At 38.7% G+C, this 21780-nt stretch overlaps 2 protein-coding genes across 2 annotated transcripts in view; one reads left to right on the top strand and one right to left on the bottom strand.

Moving 5' to 3' along the window:
• The first annotated feature begins 89 nt into the window (after positions 1–89).
• slc31a2 (solute carrier family 31 member 2) lies at positions 90–5773 on the top strand. The gene is made up of 4 exons (XM_084137704.1): positions 90–334; positions 2857–2923; positions 4441–4699; positions 4822–5773. Exons 1-4 carry the CDS (start codon positions 329–331, stop codon positions 4985–4987), a joined length of 498 nt encoding a protein of 165 aa, XP_083993830.1. The 5' UTR covers positions 90–328; the 3' UTR covers positions 4988–5773.
• Positions 5774–6351: 578 nt separating this feature from the next.
• The window catches only part of niban2a (niban apoptosis regulator 2a), a 34766-nt gene continuing 19337 nt past the window's right edge, over positions 6352–21780 (bottom strand). The window contains exons 7-14 of the mRNA XM_084136868.1: positions 21629–21733; positions 20968–21130; positions 18413–18600; positions 18173–18328; positions 17397–17510; positions 17161–17268; positions 16482–16593; positions 6352–8626 (exon numbers count right to left, since the gene is read on the bottom strand). Coding sequence (XP_083992994.1) covers positions 7704–8626; positions 16482–16593; positions 17161–17268; positions 17397–17510; positions 18173–18328; positions 18413–18600; positions 20968–21130; positions 21629–21733 — 1869 coding nt within the window. The 3' untranslated portion in view covers positions 6352–7703. The remainder of the gene's footprint in view (positions 8627–16481; positions 16594–17160; positions 17269–17396; positions 17511–18172; positions 18329–18412; positions 18601–20967; positions 21131–21628; positions 21734–21780) is intronic.

The raw sequence follows: 21780 nt of genomic DNA, 5'->3' as shown, positions 1-21780 counted from the left end.
AAAGTAATTTAGAGTGATATGTAGTTTTAATCGAGTTATTTGGTCATTTCCGCATCGCAGAGCAGGCGGATGAGAGGACTTTAACTCCCAGAATCCTATGCGGCACATATAAATAAAGCCTCGTGATGCAATGGTACTCTTCTTGTTTGGGTTCAGTAGGCTACTTCTCAGCTGCTGGGCTTGGGCTATGAAGGCAGATAAAAATGTGACGAATTTGGCTGTTGATGTGCAAGTGGTAAAGTCGTATCTTTGTCGTAAGGGACGTTTCATCTGTCTAAAATTCAAATTACCCTGAACTCATTTTTAGAGGACTGCACGCGAGTTCATCATGAATGTAAGTTGGACGCGTTGTGTCCGGTAATATAAGTTCATTGAATTAAATACGCATGTAAATTATAGTCAGCTATAGCATTGCACTTCAAAATAATGTTTTGACTTTTTAATTAAAGTTGTTTAGTTAATATCGTTTTAAATGTCGTTGTTTTTGTATTTTATGCTGTCATTTACATATAATTTAATGCATCTGTTAACCAAAACCGTGTTAGTTGGTAAAACATTATTGCAGTTTACTCTATGGACATGATTATTTCATTTTAATATACCAAGAGGTGTTTAATATTAATTGTTACATAAAATGATAGTTCCTTAAAAATATGGATATTACATTTATCCCTACTGTTAGGGACTGACAGCCTCATTCACACAAATTGCATATTTATTTAAATGTAAAGGTAACTGGGTCTGTTTTAGTTTTTTTTCTGAAGTTCACCAAGCCACAGCATTTTACAAAGCAAATAAAAGATGTATTCATGCAAGAGCTTTCACAGCTGCTCCGAGATAACACTGGGAATTTCTTGATAAGGCACAAATGTATCAAAAGCCACTTGTCTCCGTTTGGCCAATGCAAAACAATCAAGAGAACAGAAGATATGCTGTACAGGACACAATGTCTTGAGTACTCGGTGGAATTCTCCAGTGCTTGGAATGGATTGGATGGAATTCTCAAATTTTGCTTCTGAGGACAGGACAGCAGATTTACTCATGATTATAGCAGGATGAGGAATGTTGTTGATCTCTAGAGGGTAACAGGGACCTCCTTGTCTACTTCTGTTTGATATGTACTTCTTGCAGCACACTTATTATTTTTTTTTGTCTTAATGTGTCAGTCATCAAGGTGCTGTTAACCGTAATGTGACTGTCACGAGTGTAAAGGGCCAGGCTTCCTCTCCTACACTTTTATTACGTTTCTTAACACCTGCAGTAGTTATGAGAAAAGCCAAGCCCACAAATTCTGATATCATTCCATTCTGATTCCTATCTAGTTCTAAGATATTGTGTCTTGAAACTGACAGAAGTTGAGTCACTAGGGTAATTTAAAGGGATAGTTCACCCAAAAAGGAAAATTCTGTCATTAATTACTCACCCTCATGTTGTTCCAAAGACTTTCGTTCATCTTCGGAAAACACAAATGAAAAAAAGTTTTTTTTTTTAATGAAATCTGAGAGCTTTCTGTCCCTCCACTGACAGTCCATGCAAATACCACTTTGATGCTTCGAAAAGGGTTCATAAAGAGATCTTAAAACGAATCCATATGAATTTGAGTGGTTTAGTCCAAATTTTCTGAAGAGACTCACTTTATATGATGAACATATTTAATTTAGGCTTCTATTCACATATTAACATTCATCAACGCACACGTCAGTTGTGGTAAACGGAAGCTCAAAAATGTTCGCTTGACGTGCGAGAACCAACGAGGTTCATTCTCCTGTTACGCAGCACGTTTGAGCTTCTGCAAGAACCAATGAGGTTCATTCTCCTGTTACGCATCACTTTTGAGCTTCTGCAAGAACCAATGAGGTTCATTCTCCTGTTACGCATCACTTTTGAGCTTCTGCAAGAACCAATGAGGTTTGTTCTCCTGTTACGCATCACTTTTGAGCTTCTGCAAGAACCAATGAGGTTCATTCTCCTGTTACGCATCACTTTTGAGCTTCTGCAAGAACCAATGAGGTGCATTCTCTCCTGTTACGCATCACTTTTGAGCTTCTGCAAGAACCAATGAGGTTTGTTCTGTTACGCAGCACGTTTGAGCTTCCACCAGAACCAATGAGGTTCTTTCTCCTGTTACGCATCACTTTTGAGCTTCTGCAAGAACCAATGAGGTTCATTCTCCTGTTACGCATCACTTTTGAGCTTCTGCAAGAACCAATGAGGTTTGTTCTCCTGTTACGCATCACTTTTGAGCTTCTGCAAGAACCAATGAGGTTTGTTCTCTCGTGCGTCAAGCAGGTTCGGTTGAGCTTCTGTTTATGTTCGCTGATCAATGTTTGTATTTGAATAAAAGCTTAAATGAAATCTGTTCATCATGTAAAGCGATACAGTCTCTTCAGAAAATTTGGACTAAACCCCTCAATTCATATGGACTCGTTTTATGATCTATATGAACTTTTTGAAGCGTCACAATGGTAGTTGAGTGGACTGTCAGTGGAGGGACAGAAAGCTCTCAGATTTAATCGAAAATCTTCATTTGTGTTCCGAAGATGAACAAAAGTCTTACGGGTTTGGCACAACATGAAGGCGAGTAATTAATGACAGAATTTTGACTAACCCTTTAAGCTTGATGGCATTGAATTCTTGTGATGTGGATGATTTTAGTAGTAAACAAGACGTCTAGGATTGAACATCATAGACTTGCAGGATTATATCACCTGTTTTGACAAGGTAATGGAAGCGTTATTAACTGCTGTTTATAGACTCTTCTCTTCCCACGGGATGGGTTGAAAGTCAGCCCTCAATGGAAACATGCCACTAATTACAAGCCTTGCTTATTATGTCTTTGTCTTCTGCCTTTTACAGATGCACTTTGAAGGATCCAGCAACGTCACGCTGTTGTTTGATTTCTGGGACGTGCGTGGGCCTGCAGGTACAGGGGATTTACAAACATGACCCAACATGATCATACAAACAAAATGCATACATTTACAGAATGACAGTTTATATCCCACCAATGCATCTTGATTTTCTTCTACCAGTTGGATTGAAATGTTGTTTAACTTGCTTTCTTGTACATGTTTCTACGCATTACACGTTATCTACACTCTTTACTTCAGTGTTATTTTAGTGTTAATTATTTACAATTATAGAATTTAGTAATATTTTGAATTTGCTTTTATTTTTCTATTTTCATTTAAGTTTTAGTAATTTTATGTGGCTTTTTTGTATATTTTTTTCTATCAAGCTTTGATTTATTTTTATTTTTAGTAATTGTAGGACTTTTTTTACATTGGTTTTATATTATGACACTATATTTAAATCTCAAAACAAATCAGCATGGATGTGTGTGATTTCCCTACAGCACTTGGCCTCATGCCTATAACCAAATCACAATACAACAGCACAACATTGCTGGTGTGCATCTGGAGACAAAACAATGGCACTGACATTTTAAGATATATCAGTGCAAGTTGCTTTAATTTAAAACAGCTTAAACATGCACTTTAGTCTGGGACTAGCTTAAGCCTTGTCTGTGAAACCAGGGGATAAACATTTAATTGTATTTTAAAGATGCACTTTTTACTGGTGGATCATTCAGTTTAAGTCAAGTCAAGTTTTCACCTTTATTTATATAGCGCTTTTTACAATACAGATTGGTTCAAAGCAGCTTTACAGTGATAATAAAAAAACTTTAAAAAAAGTTTGATGAGACAAACTTTAAGTTGGGTTGAGAAAGCCGGACCAGAGAGTTTGAAGTAGACTTAATAGCTTTAAGTCCGACATTTTTAAGTTTGAAGTAGTTTTATAATTGAAGTTTGAAGGTTTTAAGTTTGAAATAGTTTTAGTTAAGTAGAAGTTTTAAAAGGCAGAATACAAACAAATAAAGTTTGTTTCGGCTGTACAGCAGATCTAGAAGAAAATAGTGTCATTGTCCAGCTTAAGTAAGTTCAGTGTTGATTCCCTGCGGTTGTAAAAATCATTAGTTATTAATTTAGTTAATTTATCTATACAGCAGCTCTGGAGAAAACCGTGATGTCATCGTCCAGCTCAATTCAGTTCTCAGTTTACAATTTTGACATCAGGCTCTTTTGTTGTAGAAATGCTCCATCTTCATAGACAAGAGTGTGTAGTGTAGAGTGTACAGTAAATGTTCTGTAATCGCGTGTGTGTTCAGTCATGCTGTGAGAATCCCATAAACAACATGTTCCTGATTTGGTTTGTTCTGTATCAGTTTCACTTCATAGGAAGGAGGCAAACAGATAACTTGTAATCATGATATTATATATCAGGGCTGGTACGGCAGTATTGTGAAATAGTATAACAATGTGATGGCAAAGATGAATTTTCCAGTCTTCAGTGTCACATGTTCCTTCAGAAATCATTCTAATATGAAACATTTCTGCTTATTTTCAGTGTTGAACATTCACTACTTCTCTCTCTCTACAGGGATGGTGCTATCGGTCTTCGTAGTTCTACTGCTCACGGTGATGTACGAGTTTCTGAAAGTGTGGAAGATCAATGTCGGAAAACAGCTCTCTCCTGTTACGCATCCACCCGCTCCAGTGTCATTCCCTCCTGAACAGTCGTGTTTCGCCCCCGTCATGAAGTGTGGAGGGGGAAGCTCTGCTCTGTCCAGCAGCCCCTCTGAGATCTCATTATCTCCCACCGAGACCATCACCACTGCGGACACCACCGCGAAGAAGAGGTGATGCTCGCAGCAAACTCACAATACACAACTGGGAAACTGTTATGATCTACCGAAATCTGTCGATGGGTTATACTTTTAGCACTGTAACTTATTGAATATCTGCTGTTTGTCTCTTTCAGCTGGCTTCTGCACTGCCTCCAGACCGCCATACACATCTTGCAGGTGACGCTAGGCTACATGCTAATGCTCTGCGTCATGTCCTACAACACGTGGATCTTCCTGGGTGTCATCATGGGATCCGTCTTGGGCTACTTTCTGGCTTTTCCTCTTCTGAATCACATTTGAGAAGAGATGAAAACATAAAATGTTCATCTTAATTCAATCAAGAGCAACGGGAAACCTGTTAGATTTTATGATGCCAGGTTTGTGTGCTCACGATCAATGAGAAGACGTGCAGGAGGTGTTGAGATGTGTAGATTGAACAAGGATGATTCATAATTTTGAAGGTTGGAATTTAGATGCATGAAATCTTATTTTACTTCAGTGTTTAGAGGTTTGATTTTAAACCTCATTGGAAACATTTTATCTTGCGTTAAGAACGGTGTTGAACGCATGGGATTTCACATGTGACCCGTTTGAGAACGGTGATGTGCCTCTGACCGGTTTTAAACTTTCCACAATTACTGATGTAATTAATAAGCAAATTTTCTGTTACACAAATGAAAGTTTAAATTCTGCTCTGTGAGATTTGCTTCAATGTAGCTGTTGGTTTTCTGTTATTTTGGGAAATCACACTAGTTTTAAACCTTGTGATGTGTAAAATAAACTTCCTGCATGAGCCAAGATCAGGCGTTCTTGTGTCATGCTGGAAATTATTGCTGAATGGGGAACAAAACCATTGGTTGAAAAGAGAAATGCAAATCATGTGGCCTTAGTTAATGTTCACCAGCAATACAGGACACTGAAACTGATTGACAGACTGAGAGCAGAAATGGGAGACCTACAATCTACAATCCTCACCGCAATGATTTCAACACACTATTAATAGTTCCTCCAGCCGTTAATTTTTTATTATTTTTAAAAGAAATTTGTGTTTTACTGAACAATGTATTAAAGTGTTTGACAAGTCTACACCTTGTCTAAATTCTGTCTATAGAAATAAGGAAAATAGGATAAATCATTTTTCCACATATATAATATAAATGTTTATATATATATATATATATATATATATATATATAAACATAATTTATATTATATATGTGATATTAACAAAATTCTCTTAAATATATATACACATGCATGTGTATTTATATATACAAAATAATTATGAAGTATACACACGTATGTAAACAAACTTTTATGTTGGATGCGATTAATCATTGCACAGCCCTAAAAATAACAATTTATTTTTTAGATTATGTTATGTATTACATAAAATATTTTCATAATAGAGCGTGGAGCATTTTAATTAGTTCAAAATGAAATTATTGTAGTATAAAAAAAGACTTGTATAAGTTGGTGTATATATTTATATACACTATTTATTTGAAATAGGCTTTTGTAATAATGTAAAAGTGTCACGTTTCAACCATTTCATGCATCCTTGCTAAAAGTATTAATTTTCACACACACTAAAAAGAACTGACCAAACTTTTGAATGGTAATGTACATTATATGATAAATCAATGCTCACAACAATTACCGCATTTCAAAATAATAGTGATTTATTTATTCACTTCTTTATCCAAGGAATGGAAGGCGTAGAAAACATCACAATTTCACACTTTTAAAATAAATAGCAGAAGATAACTCGTGAAATATTTGTGTGGTGCTAAAACGTTGCTTTGTTTAGATAAATGCACAGAAAACATTACAACATAAATATACCAAGTAAAGAATGATTAACCATTTTGTGATTCCAGTAAAAACAAGAAAATCCCACAGTCAGAGTAGACCTTTGCCCAGCCGTCCCGTATGACATCCCATTACAGAATTCCTCACATACATGCATTTCAACAACTGCACCGGAGAGTTCAACTACTTCCAGAAGATATTTCAAGGTTGTAAATGACTGTAAAATGTTATATCATAGTTCAGTAGATTTGTGGAAACTAACTAAACCTAAGATGTGAACTGAGTGTTTTATTCTAAACCTACTTCAATCCTTTGAAATTAATCCTTTGCAATGACTTCAATCCATTGACACGGAGCTCGGAGCTCTATCTGCAACTCAGTAATGGTGTTTCCGTCCTCCATAACATGCGTAAACAGGTGGAGGATGTGCTGGACTATGAATCTGGGTCACAGCATGTCTGAGCACACTATAGAGGCATGCCTCAATGTTAATAAACCTTTGAATTGGTTCTAAACCACAAAGTAATCACTAGAAGCATTAAAAAGCAAGCTTTAATTTATTTGAATTCGTTTGCATAGTTATTGCATAAGTGCTTAATTATGCTGCATTATTACATTTATTAGTGTTTGAATATATTCCACAGTTAAAAAAAACAAAAAACAAAACAAAAAAAACTTCAGATGGCCCCTATAAAATATTACTGTAGTTTTCAACATATCACTCAGCTGTACATTATGAGTACAGTCGGGTGAAGTCTACATTTGCATTAGTTGCACTGATGTCAAGAGGTGAGCGTATGCTGGTTTACGTCACTGCGACCAAACCACAGTCTAAGGGAGCACAGAAACAGGAAATTGAACTGTTCGAGATAATGACGGTCAGTTTTTTTTTTAAACCTCTGCCACATAATAATTTGTGTGGGAGTCATGAGTTACATAAAACATTAAATAAAAAAAAAATAAGGCACACTAGGTCATAAATCTGTGTATATGAGAATATTCACTATATATACACACATATCTCGTAGATAAACATCCCCAAAATGTCTAAATTAAGAAAGCAAGATTAGAAAAAAGAACTAATTTAAAATAAAACTAAATAAAATGAACGCCAACTAGGCTGAAATATCAACCATAAGTGTTGCTGATGGAAAACAAGCAAACACTTTCAGTTTATAAAAAAATGTTTTTGTGTAAATCTCACTCAAAGCAAGCCTCTATCAGCTGTGGTTTCAATTTCCGGGTTCTTTTCTGAATCTTTGACATCTAAATCAATGCAAGTTTTCACTCCCTCCACCAGAGTTAACATCACCATCTCCGTGTCCACCACCTCGTCATCTGTGATTGGCTGCGGCTCTACTTCTTCTACATTCTCATTGGCTGGAGACTGAAACCCACTGTCATCATGGCGATGAGGGCTAGAGTTGGTAGAGGTTTGAGCGAATTCCCCATCAGAGTCAACGGCGCCTTCGCTCAGGTGATCGCTGGGGTCTTCCTGGATGGCGATCTCGATCTGATGAATGGCGCTCTCGATGGCGGACACACGCTGCTGCTCTTCCAAAGTCTGTTCACTGCTCGTTGTATCTAATTTTGTGTCAACTTTTTCTGGCGACTCTCTTGGCACGGTCTCCATTACTGAGGTGATGTGCTTCACCTCATCACCCTCTTCCAAAGGAAACATCCCGTTGGTCAACTGAGAGTCATCTTTTTCACCAGGGTTGACAAATTCCAGCACAGGGTTTATGAGGTCTCGGATCTGATTGATGCTGTCTGGAGAAGCTGGTCCTTTCTCGATGGGCACGTGCTCCACTTGGCTCAAAGTCTTTTCTGTTGCAAGATCTTGTCCCACCTGCCCTTCGTTCTCCTCTGGGATGCCGTCCACTCCAGGAACTTCCTGGCAGGACTCATAAAGAAAAGGCATGCCATCCAGTTGGATCATGGAGACTATTTGTTTGCGTTTCCTGTTGGCCATTTCGCCTCCTTGCCTCTCCCCTTTTACTCCTTCGAATTGGCCAGCCCAGTCAATGGTGTTCTCTCCCAGCAGGTGCAGGTTGAGGTCACTGTTGGTCAGTACCATGCTGTCTCTGTATAGGTTGTGTCTTCGCTGGACCGCAGCTTCCTTCACAGCTGCAAAATTAAAAGGAATGAATGAAAACACATTAAAACTATTTTTAAGCAGTAAGGTACGGAAGTTGTGCTATATTGTGTATACGGACTCATTAATACGAACACTTACTATTATATCGATTTATATAAAAAAAACACACAAAAAAACAACCTTGCAACATGTACTGTGCTGGACTAACTGGGACTTCTCACAAGACTTGCATATTGTTGCCCTATTGTGGGTTTGATTGCTTCTATTGCTCTCCTCATTTGTAAGTCACTTTGGATAAAAGTGTCTGCTAAATGATTAAATGTAAATATTAGGGGTGTAACGGCACATGTATTCATCCCGAACCATCATGGTACTGACGTCACGGATTGCTGCATACAATTAGACGACGAATAGAGTCAGTCACAGGCGATCCACACTCCAATGCGTACGCGGTAATGCAACGCTGTTTGCTAACCACCACAACAGGAAAAAGAGCAGAAGAAGAGACGATCTAAGCACCAACCAAAAACAAGAGTTCAGATGGCACACAAGAGCTTGCTAGTAGCCTATATGGCAGGTTTCGATTAATTTTTGTGACGAGCTCCACTAACTTCACGGAAAAGAAACCAGGATGGCAGAAAGCGGCATTCTGTTTGTTTTCTTTATTTTACAAAAGCACAATGTTTAGTTTTTTATTGTGAGTGTACACAAATAAAAAATACCCTTTCGTATGATGTCTTGTTCTTATCTGTATGAACATAAATGATGTATAAAAGATGAGTATTTTAGTTGTTCTGCTGTTATTATAATGAGACAAAATCATTTCGTTAGCCATTTTTTGGCCAAATTGTGATATCTGCCTAACTTTACTGTCCTACCACTGCTGCATCATCCTGCCTTTCTGCCAAAAACATTGAAATATGACTTAGGCAATTTAGTCCGGTGGCGTAGTGAAAATACCGTTACCAAGGTGATAAAAGCACCAAATTTTGCATGGTGTTTCCTTAGGGTCTATAGCAGGGGTGGGCAAACTTTTTGGCTCAAGGGCCACACTGGGTTTTAAAATTTGACAGAGGGCCGGCCCAGTAGCAGATTATGAAACACGATCTCATGAAAGTGTGTATCTATACCACGAATTTTATTTCTCGTGCCATTTATACACCAAAAATGTTTGAGGTTAATTTTTAATTAGTCATATGTTAGATAATTATAGCCTATACTTTTTAAATATTGTTTATCCTTATTATTATTTAATGGTCCTAACAGTAAATTAGAAAGTGCACACTTAGAAGAGTAAAAATGACAGAAGGTTACGTTAATTCAACTTTATTAAAACTGCATATGGCAATCAATTTGCACTTCAAAAAGTCATACATTTGTGGAAAAAAACGGAATAAACGAATATACAAATTTATTTTAAGAATAATAAAATAAAACATAAAAAGCAAAGTCAGATCAGAACATTTAATGAAAAAAAAACGGGTTGACTGTACATGGCACACAGGGGAGCGTAGCCGAAAACCGGGCGATAAAGGTCGGTAAACGGAATCACTCAGTCAGGATACATCCACAAGCAAAGAAACTAAATAGCAGACAAATCAAAGGAAAAACTAAACAGGTGTGCAAGCGGTTACCAAACATATTTTTTTTTCTCTGTGAGTTTCCAAAAAAGGAAAAACATTAACGTGCAACAAGTCTATTTGTTTTCCATGGTGACGCGTCATTGCTTGTTACGTGACACGCCGCAGCCACAACAGCGCTGAATGAATTATGATCTGCTTTTATGTCATATTTTCCTTTTTTACAGCTATGGCATGCAATATCTGATATTCCGATTGTCAAATATATGCAACGCAATATATATATTACGCAAAGTATTGCAAGAAAAAGGCTAAATGAATGCGATCTTAAGACATTTTTTTAAATACTCGACGGGCCGGATTAAACAGCCTAACGCCCGCGGGCCGTAGTTTGCCCACCCCTGGTCTATAGTGTAATTTTGGCCTAGGAGCCCTTGGAAATAAATGTTGTAACATGTCATATTAGAAGTATATCATTATCTATGAAATATGCTTAAAAACACAGAGATTTTCAAGTTCCTGCAGAAGATAAAGTATTCAAATGAATCCCAAAGTTTACATTTTGATATATTTATGTTTATGAACTTTTACATAACTAAAGCTTCAATACATGTTTAAGTATTAACAATATGGTCTTTACTGGCCCTGTAATTGATAATTATGAGTCGTTACAGTTGCATTTGCAAAGAGGTAAGCAGTCTAGACTTGCTTTGCCGCTTTTGCAGGTGGATCAATCCCCCTTACAGCAACATTTGATAAGTTCCCTATAGGCTGTGGGGACTTCTGGAAGTGTCATCCAAACTGGTTCCCAAGACCCTGATTCCTTGGTCCATCGATATCAGACATCGAATCTTGGTCGCCCAGATTCCAGTCTGATAAACTGCCCGTCTGATGTGCTTCAGTAGAGTATCTTGGGTGGGTGGCAGTTTCTCCATTGTCCTACTCCCATAGCAGAAGAGTTATTTCCTCTTCTGGACAATGGAGCTTGAAGGACTGGACTTGTCATACAAGATGTCTCTGAACAACCATCTGGATGTCAACCAATCTGGCTTCAAGAAAGGGCACTCAACTGAGACTGCACTACTGTCGGTCACAGAAGCCCTACGGATCGCAAAAGCTGCTTCCAAGTCCTCAGTTCTCATTCTCCTGGATCTGTCTGCTGCCTTCGATACTGTGAATCATCAGATCCTTGTGTCCACCCTCTCATCACTGAGCATCACAGGAACTCCTCTCCACTGGTTTGAGTCCTATCTCACAGGTATGTCCTTCAGGGTTGCATGGAGAGGCGAGGTATCCAAAGCACATCAGCTGACCACAGGGGTTCCTCAGGGTTCAGTTCTTGGACCCTTGCTCTTCTCCATCTACACCACATCACTGGGACACATCATACAGGCACATGGTTTCTCCTACCACTGCTATGCTGATGACACACAGCTCTTCCTCTCATTTCAACCAGATGATCCCACAGTAGCTGCACGGATCTCAAGCTGTCTGGCGGACATCTCGACATGGATGAAGGAACATCACCTGCAGCTCAACCTGGCAAAGACTGAGCTTCTCGTCCTCCCTGCCAGCCCATCTCTACAGCACGACTTCACTATCCAGCTAGAATCATCATCAATCACCCCATCAAGGTCGGTCAGAAATCTTGGAGTGATATTGGATGACCAGCTGACCTTCACAGATCACATTTCAAAGACAGCTCGATCATGCAGGTTTGCACTGCACAACATCAGGAAGATCAGGCCTTTCCTAACTGAGCATGTCCTAACAACTTCTCGTCCAGGCCCTGGTCATCTCTAGGCTTGACTACTGCAATGCTCTTCTGGCTGGACTCCCATCATGTGCAACTAAACCTCTACAAATGATTCAGAATGCTGCAGCTTGTCTTGTCTTCAACGAGCCCAAAAGGGCCCACGTCACTCCTCTCTTCATCACTTTGCACTGGCTACCTCTCGCTGCTCGCATCAAGTTCAAGGCATTAACGCTTGCTTACAGATCTATCACAGGCTCAGCGCCCTCCTACTTTCACTCACTCCTACAAGTCTACATCCCTACCAGAAACCTACGATCGGTCAACGAGCAACGTCTCGTGGTTCCATCACAGAAAGCCACAAAATCACTTTCCAGAACATTCTCATTCACAGTTCCATGCTGGTGGAACACTGTCCCCACCCTCATCCGGAATGCAGAATCCCTGACAACATTCAAAAGACAACTGAAAACCCTTCTCTTCTGTGAGCACTTAACCTCATAAAAACTTTCCTTTTCCTTTATATCCTACCTTTCCTTTTCCTTTATGTCCTCACTTATGCTACTCTGAACAATGACTGAACTTCGTATTTTGAGCACCTCTTGCGTTGTTTTTTGCCTCTTCACGATGACTCGCTTAATTTAGTCCTAATTTGTAAGTCGCTTTGGACAAAAGCGTCTGCTAAATGACTAAATGTAAATGTAAGATGACAGTCAGTCTCTCAAGCTTTTGGAACTGCCATGAAGAAGCATCTAATTTTTGGAATGGATTTCTGGCAAGGGAAGCAAATACTTCAGTGGCTTTATCATAGGCTTGCCAGGCCGCCAAACTGACTTCTTACCCTTCCCAATGAAAGCAAATGTTGTATCACACCCTGAATAGGCATGGGACATCAACAGTGCTTGAAACTTGTCCTTACCCAGACTTTTACATATGCTATTGATATGGTAAAATATGTACTTTTTGCCCATGCCAAAAGCCACCCAGATGTCAGTCAAAGGTTGAATCACAAGTAAATCATGGAATAGACCTTCAAGACTCACAATGACATCAGTGCCCACAGTACGCACATGGACAGTTTTTGCTCCTTGCTCCAGGGCATGCTGTATATGAACCGCAATCCAGGTGTCTGCCTCTTCATGATTGCAACTGCTCATGGTGCTGCTGAAACCAAAGGAAGATACAGCTTGCCCTGATGTGATATATAACCTGTGTCTTCTAAGATAAACTCTGTTTTAGCTACAGATGATTCATCTGCACAGTTATGGCTGTCAAGAGTGACTAGATCTTTAAAATCATCCAAGTTGCCCATTCTTTTAATAGTTTCAGACAGGTTGGCTACATGTGTTTGAAATGTCTTCTGTGTGGAAAGACACTGTTCATGATGCTGGAAGTTTTTAGGATAATCTATGTCATTTTCAGGAAGAAAGACACGTCTTCCATTGAGGAAGCAGAGGCTGGGGGCTCGGAGGTGGACTCGTCCATCACCCAAGCTGAAGTCTCCGAGGTAGTTAAGAAGCTCCTCGGTGGCAAGGTACCGGGGGTGGATGAGATCCGCCCTGAGTACCTCAAGTCTCTGGATGTTATGGGGCTGTCTTGGCTGACACGCCTCTGCAGCATCGCGTGGCGGTCGGGGACAGTACCTTTGGACTGGCAGACCAGGGTGATTGGAGTTTAGGTATCTTGGGGTCTTGTTCACGAGTGAGGGAAGGATGGAATGGGAGATTGACAGACGGATTGGTGCAGCTTCTGCAGTAATGCGGTCGATGTACCAGTCTGTCGTGGTGAAGAAAGAGCTGAGCTGCAAGGCGAAGCTCTCGATTTACCGGTCAATCTACGTTCCTACTCTCACCTATGGTCATGAGCTGTGGGTCATGACCGAAAGGACAAGATCCCGGATACAGGCGGCCGAAATGAGCTTTCTCCGCAGGGTGGCTGGGCGATCCCTTAGAGATAGGGTGAGAAGCTCGGTCACTCGGGAGGAGCTCAGAGTAGAGCCGCTGCTCCTCCACATCAAGAGGGGTCAGCTGAGGTGGCTCGGGCATCTGTTCAGGATGCCTCCTGGACGCCTTCCCAGGCGCGTCCCACCGGGAGGAGGCCCTGGGGAAGACCTAGGACACTCTGGAGGGACTATGTCTCCCAGCTGGCCTGGGAATGCCTCGGTGTCCCCCCGAAGAGCTGGAGGAAGTTGTATGTATGTATGTATTTTCAGGAAGAAAGTCCTCTTCAAATTCTTTCAGCAATCTTCCCAACTCTGGTCCAGAGATTATCCATCGTCTGAAATCATTTGGGTTTTCTGTGAGACCAACTGCACCACAGCAACCTTTCACAATCTTATTCTCTTGTTCATGAGCTTGGTCGAAAGGTATTGCAGAGAACTTGTTGTATGTCTTTGAGAGAACCCAGTGTGAATGATTGTCAAACTCATCCTTGATAGTGCTGGGCAAAGACTTCATGTCCCTGATGTGGACAGACACCCATCTTGCATGGTCTGTCACCAGTTTGTATGGTCCAAGGCAAAAAAAATAGATGGATGAGTTCTTCCTAAAATTCTACATATAGAAGGAAGTTCTTCTCTCTGTGAGCTCTGACAAAAATGAGAATGAGGGTATCTTAGTATTAGATCCCAATACATGAAAGTTGGACTCTCTTCAGCATGTCATTTCTCCAAGTGAGAGCATGTCATTTCTCCGACTGTAGATTTTGAAGTGACAGTAGAGTGTCTTGGTCTCCATGACTGTGCTGCTTTCAGAAATGAGTCAGCCTTTCTAGAAGATGCTACTTCTGCTTCAGTGAGTGCTGTCGTCCAACCAGAGCACTCTAAGAGTTCGCCAAGTGTATTCCTTAGCTGGACATTAAGCATAAAAGAATGAACGAATTCTGACCTGCAACACGTCTACAATAGGCAACCAAAATAACTGAAAGTACATCTAGCTATGTACTGTCACACACAAATAGCTTTTAATGTGATGTGATGCAGCCTAACATAAAACTAATGACCAAACTATGAATTCAGTAGATAGCTACATGAATGACCTAGTTGAATTGAAAAATAAAAGAGAAAACCAAGATCTCTTAATGGGATACTCCACTTTAAAATGAAAATTCTGTCATCATATACTCACCCTCATGTTGTTTCAAACCTGTATGAATTTCTTTCTTCTGCTGAACAGAAAGGAAGATATTTAGAAGAATGTCAGTAATCAGACAGTTTCTGGTCTCATTGACTTCCATAGTAGGACAAATGTATACTATGGAAGTCAATGAGACCAGAAACTGTCTGGTTACTGATATTCTTCTAAATATCTTCCTTTCTGTTCAGCAGAAGAAAGAAATTCATACAGGTTTGAAACAACATGAGGGTGAGTATATGATGACAGAATTTTCATTTTAAAGTGGAGTATCCCTTTAACATTTAAGCATTTTTGCTGCCTTTTTTTAATAATTCCACCTATATTATACAGGGCTTTTTGATGTTTTTTTTTTTAAGGTATAAGGTGTCTTGGCACTCTGTTTTACACTTATAATTTGGAAGATCTACTGGCCTGAGCACAAATTAACAAAAGGAAGCTTATTCAATTGTCTGAAAAGGCGATTACCCTGAAAGTTTTACTTGAGAAAAAAAAAGAAAAAAAAAAGAAGTTTTTCATGAATATTGTTTAAGTGATTTGACACTAAATTTCAATATTTCAGTTGGGCTCCTAGGCTGAAATCATTTAGGAGGTCCTAAAGAAGCTTCATGTAAAATTTGGTGCTTTTATCATCTCGGTAACGGTATTATTTAATATGTGCACTACCCAACTGGACTAATTATGCTATGAGGCTAACGATTTGGCATTGTGCAATTTGTGTCTGGAAGTCTCACTACTATATGCAAAAATGTAAATATGTGTGTCCTGGAAATGGGAAGCCTCAGGTGCCTCCTTGTGGAAAGGTGAAGTAGGCTCTTTTTCTTTTCGCTCATCTTTCCGTGATTTCTTGAAAAAGCGTAAAATATTTAACTTAATTCTCAAACGCAATTAACTCTCAAACGCAAAGAAAACTAATCTCTGCACAAGTTTTATTTTTCATTCTATTTATTTTGCAATTTTATAACACAACAGATGCTTTTCAGTTTTGTAGCTGTTTGTGACCAAATACCTTGTTTTTTTACAAGCCCTACAAAAAAAAAAAAAAAAGACCAATGCAAGAGTGCATTCTGTTTACTGCTTAATACACTAAAGGAGGCTGTACTGTTCCAACTACCTCAGGGGCGACTAAATCCCGCTAGATGGAACAAACTGTACTATGGTCTTTTAAAAATATATGAAAAGAAATCTAGCATCTGGGATTTGTTGCTTTTTCCTGTTGTACCGAACTCGTATCGAACCGTGACCTCAAAACCGAGGTACGTACTGAATCGTGACGTCTGTGTACCGTTACGCCCCTAGCAAATATTGTCAGGGCTGAAGGGGCTGCAGACACTCACCCATCATGATGTCCTTGGAGACTGACTGCAGGACCAATTCCTCAAAAATGTTCTCTACTAGGATGAATCTAGAAAACACTCACCCATCATGATGTCCTTGGAGACTGACTGCAGGACCAATTCCTCAAAAATGTTCTCTACTAGGATGAATCTAGAAAAGTCCTCAAAGATGAGCTCCTTGAACTTGGGCAATTCCTAGATGTCATAGGAAGAAAAGAAAAAAAAACATCAGCAAACATGTCTTGATGTGCTTTATATGGAAAAAAATGGCAAATACTATTAATACTATCTAATATTATCTTGGCAAATACTATTTATCAATTAATTGAAATCAATTCTAAATGATTAGGCTATTATCTATAAAACCTATAGATCAACAATCAACTAATTTTATGGAATAATAATAATAACCTAGTTACAAATACTACTGCTAGTAGTAGTAGTAGTAGTAGTAGTAGTAGTAGTAGTAACAAGATAAATTAATAAATTATAGTAACAAAATACAAATTAATAAATTAACTGGTAACAAGTATTAATAATAATAAATTACTGATGATATTAATAAATTAATACATTACTACATATTTGTCCCCACATTTTTAATAATGGTGACATTTTTTACATGAGCCCATATTAACATCTGACTCTATGTGGGCTAATGGCCACTAAGAAATATAAAAAGTATGAATAGCAGGACAAAAAAAAATTGTTCTTACAAAGGGATGTGTAGCATAAAAATTAATTAAAAATCATTGTACCAACCGTCGAACAGGACGGGGAGAGCTGTTTCAGCATGTATGGTATGATGATTTGAAGCAAAGCCTCTCTGAAGAACTTCTTCCTCACTGTGCTGCTGTCATAGTCATATTTCTGCGGGTCATGAACAAACAGAATTAAAATGAAGCAGGTCTTTAAAAGAAAGTCTAATAACAGCAAGAATCCAGGAGCTGTGCAAACAAAACCCATTTCAGCTTTAGAGACCCAAGCAGTGCACTTACTTTGAGTACTCGGTCCTGACAGCGCTGGACTGTCTTGCAGAGGTCCTCCCCGCTGTTGCCCTCGAGACTCTGATGGACCAACTGCTCAAATGTGTGCACTGCATCATCCATTTGCTACATCCACAAATAGAGGAATTTTAGGAAGGACGGGTGACAGATTATCATCAACTTTGGTGGTTTATTTGTAAAATTATATAATTCTCATGGACAATGACTACATTTGGAATAACAACATACATGCAGCAGAAATAGCAAAAGTACCAAGTATACCCAGAGTATATGGCCATGGTATACTATATACCAAGATTGGATTGGGATAGAGGGAAGGACGGATTGGGATGGAACATTGTAAGATCATACTAACATTGATCATACCAAAGAAATATGCTGTTTTATCATATACCCATTTGATCTATTGTATACTTTAATTTGAATGTCAGTAAAGTCTCAATTGCCAATAGACCTGCAATAACAGATATTACCTCAGGGTGGAGCTCATCAACAATAAACTGCATCTTAAATTTCTCTTGAAAATCTGCAAACCATTTTTCTCATAGATTCTTGCTCTTGGCCTCATTGCTAAATAAATGTGGACACTTGCTTTTTGATTTTGTTGCTTGGCACCAAAAAAAAAAAATGAATGCAGGCTATAGAATGATTAATAGCAAATCAATTTCAAGTGCCAGTGCCAAGTACTGCAAAACTTCAAGAAGTTTTAGATATTCAAATGGAATATTTAGAAATGACAAGGACAGTGTGGGTCTAAGGAAAGAGACCTGTCTCATGAGGATCTGAGCTCTCTGGATGAACACAGAAGGGCTGGACACGTCACATCTCTGCTGGAGGCCTTCCAGGTTCAACGTCTCCATCTTCTCATAGCAACTCTGCATCTTCACCGGATGGAAGGCCAACATGGAGAGCTTGTCCATATGCTAGGAATGAGCATTGAGAGGTTTTGGGGTTAACTAATCCTTAAAATGCATAGGCTAATGTTGTTAATCTATATCTTGTCTCACCTCTCCTAGTTTCTCCTTGCTGCCATCATTCATTGAGTTCTTGCTGATCTCCACCAGCTCACGGAACAGGATGTCCCTCACTTCTGAGAATCCTCTGCTTGTGGGCTCCATGAGGGCCTCTAGGATGGAGTGGATGTAGGGCTGAACCTTGCTCCTCACTAGCTGTTCAACACGGGGTGAAACCGATGCTTTAAGAAAAAGATTAGACAGATATTAGCACACTTGAACTTCCCTTAAGAGGTAAAAAGCACATGAAACAAATTTCATGTGTGTGCATATTAAATTTGTGCACTTTAGTTTAATAAGCTTTAAATTTGCATGTGAAATATTCGGTGCACATGCAAAATTCTCGTGCTTGTTTGAGAGACATACTGACGTACAAGGGACTGTTATGCTTAATTATGTTATGTCTCACTTCTCAAATATGTACCAAAACAAAGAACACCATAGAAAAAGCTAAATTATAAAAGCTTAAGACTGATCACAATGACTCTAGGCTAGGCCACATAAAGGGCCCTGGTATCTGTGAACAGGTGATTGTGGGAAAGCAAGCACCTGTCCTGAAATGTCAAAACAACCTCTATTATTCAGTAAGAATAAAGGTGGCACCACAAACACACAGATGGACTGTGTGTATAATCATATAGATTATGAGAAACTCAAAAACATGCAGTCGAGTCAAGATCATTTTGCTTATGTTATTTGAAATGTGCTGCGGGTGTTTTCGGTGGAACATGGTCCCAGCCACAAATGACAAGAAAAATGTAGTACTCGAGTCTTGCCAAACCTACATTATGGCAGGACAGTCAGGGCTTTTTAGGTTATAATATAGTTGTACTAAGCTGCGTGAAACTGAATTCCAATGAAAGAGGGATCGTATGGAAGAATTTGAGACTTTCACGATTGAATGTTCAAAAACACATTCATTTTCACATATTTTACATCATTGCAGCACAGGGCCGGATCTTGGCATAGGCATGGACATTAGTCTTGCCCACCCAATCCGAATTTAGGCAAATATAGCGTTAAACTGTTTTTATGGTTTGTGCATTGATTAAAAGCAATCTGAGGCAGGCTGCATGTTGAGAAGTTTTATTAAGGGCAACCAACTTGACATCTGAGCTTCGAGGGCCAGACAGAGCCAGTCGCTTTGATCAAATCACCATTTTACTAAGAAGCCCCTCCTTCCGATTGGTTGGCTAGACCAGTGTTGGGGAAAGTTACTTTTAAAAGTAATGCATTACAATATTGCGTTACTCCCCAAAACAGTAACGAATTGCGTTACTTAGTTACTTTTTATAAAATGTAATGCATTACATTTTACTTTTTCACACCAAAAGTGAAATGAACAACCCTCAGGCTGAAGGAAATGCATATTTACGCCTGTACAGTAGAGGGCGCCGCTCAAACAAACCTTTCAGCTGTGCTGCCATTCTGGATTAAAGAACAATAGGATACAGGAGAAGGAAGTTCAACACTTATTTCTAAATCTAATCTTAAGTAATTTTTGCTTATTAGTATGGTTGAATTAGATCATTTAAAGTCAGCAGTAAAGACATTGGTTAATAAAGTGAGATTTAATACATAAAGTATATTTGTGTCATTTAATAGTTATTTTTAAAAGATTAGCATAACATTTTGAGATTGTATTTTATGTTTTTTATTCATTTTGAGGAATACTGAATGTTTTTGTGCAAGTGAGATGAGTAAATGCATGTTCACATTTAGTCTAGAACAAAAATAACCATCATGTTTACACAGAGCACACAACACCTCCTAACTTTATTTCTCTCAACATGGGGACAGGAGAGCTGTCAGTCAATAAATGTGAAAAAGTAACTAGCGTTACTTATTTAAAAAAAGTGACTTAGATATTTTGTTGTAAATTGAAAAAGTAATGCGTTACTTTACTAGTTACTTGAAAAAGTAATAGGATTAAGTAATTCAAGTTACTTGTAATGAGTTATCCCCAACACTGGTTGTGATTGGTCAACCACTTCGAGCAGAAAATGACACACCCTTTACCAGAACCATGAGTTCACACACAACTAACAACCAGGCCTTGTCTCCCTTTTTTTTACCCATGTCTTGGGTGGAAATTATTAAAATGAGATATTTTGTGATGTGTATGTTCCTGGAAGAAAACTCAAGACTACAATCGAGGCGTTTCAGAGAGTTCAGAAACAGTGCTTACTGATATAGAGAATAACTCCCTTTGGAGAAGAATTTGTGATTTGTAACTTTGCAGACCAATTTTAAAGATGTTGAAAATGTAAAAAAAGCACAATTAGGTCCCTCTTTAAGATCTTATTTGTCATGCATCAGGCAATATGTTCCCTCTCATTTTTGCTATTGCTTTTTAGAGTCTGTGTGTCTCTGTGTGTGTGTGGTGTGTCTGTGTGTGTGTGGTGTGTCTCTGTGTGTGTGGTGTGTCTCTGTGTGTGTGGTGTGTCTCTGTGTGTGTGGTGTGTCTCTGTGTGTGTGGCGTGTCTCTGTGTGTCCTAGAGGGAACGTTAGTGATTTCCACATAGTAGGCAGCTTGGTTCTGCTCTTACCGCGGATCTTTCCGGAAACATGCTCTTTGGACGTGATGATTTGGTCCATATCTGTGCGTAGAGCAGCATCCAGACGGGGGCGCTCCACCTCACAAACCTGAACCAGAGCTTCATGTTGAGTTTGTGTCTGTGACAACACCTGCCTGTATACTGCATCTGAGATCTGACAGGGTAAACAAACAGATGATAAACAAACCTCATACAAAGTGCAGCAGATATTCATACATTCATTCCTTAAATTTTCTTAATACAGTGACAAAAGTGCAGTTGTCTTTTAAAAAAACAACAACACCACCACACATACATGATCACAAGCATTTATCTTTAGGTCTTAAATTTTTGCCGCAAAATTATATTATATTATCTTATATTATCTTATATTATCTTATATTATCTTATATTATCTTATATTACACTAATAACTTTTTTGGGGCCTTTTTGAACTGTTGAGCCTCAATGTGAACCCTAACACCAATGTATACTTCTCTGTAGCCTGAAATGGAATCTAATTTTTTTTTAAATATCTATTATAAACTAATAGATCTATTATCTATTGCCAAGAAAGTATGATAAAATTATAAATATGAATTGCATATATTTGTGTAAATGATATATATATATTTTTTTTTTACAGCTTTACAATTTACATATGAGAACTGACCAGCATCCAGTCCTTCTGTCTCTGTTGTAGTTTTCCTTTCAGCCGAGGTACGATCAGATTCCTCAATTCAGGGTGCAAAGTCTCCATCACCAGGTTGGCAAGAATCTAGACACACAAACAGATGCGAATGAGAAAAAGCCTTTGAAAACTAG

Source organism: Abramis brama (genome assembly GCF_963993115.1).
Source record: "Abramis brama genome assembly, chromosome: 15".
NCBI lineage: Eukaryota > Metazoa > Chordata > Actinopteri > Cypriniformes > Leuciscidae > Abramis > Abramis brama.
The sequence above is the reverse complement of the archived record's forward strand: the minus strand, read 5'-3'. Positions and strand labels throughout refer to the sequence as shown.

Excerpts from the sequence above, each read along its gene's own strand:
- slc31a2 (XM_084137704.1), top strand. Across the intron at positions 2,924-4,440 it reads GGACGTGCGTGGGCCTGCAG|GGATGGTGCTATCGGTCTTC; the intron begins GTACAGGGGATT and ends CTCTCTCTACAG. Across the intron at positions 4,700-4,821 it reads GACACCACCGCGAAGAAGAG|CTGGCTTCTGCACTGCCTCC; the intron begins GTGATGCTCGCA and ends TGTCTCTTTCAG.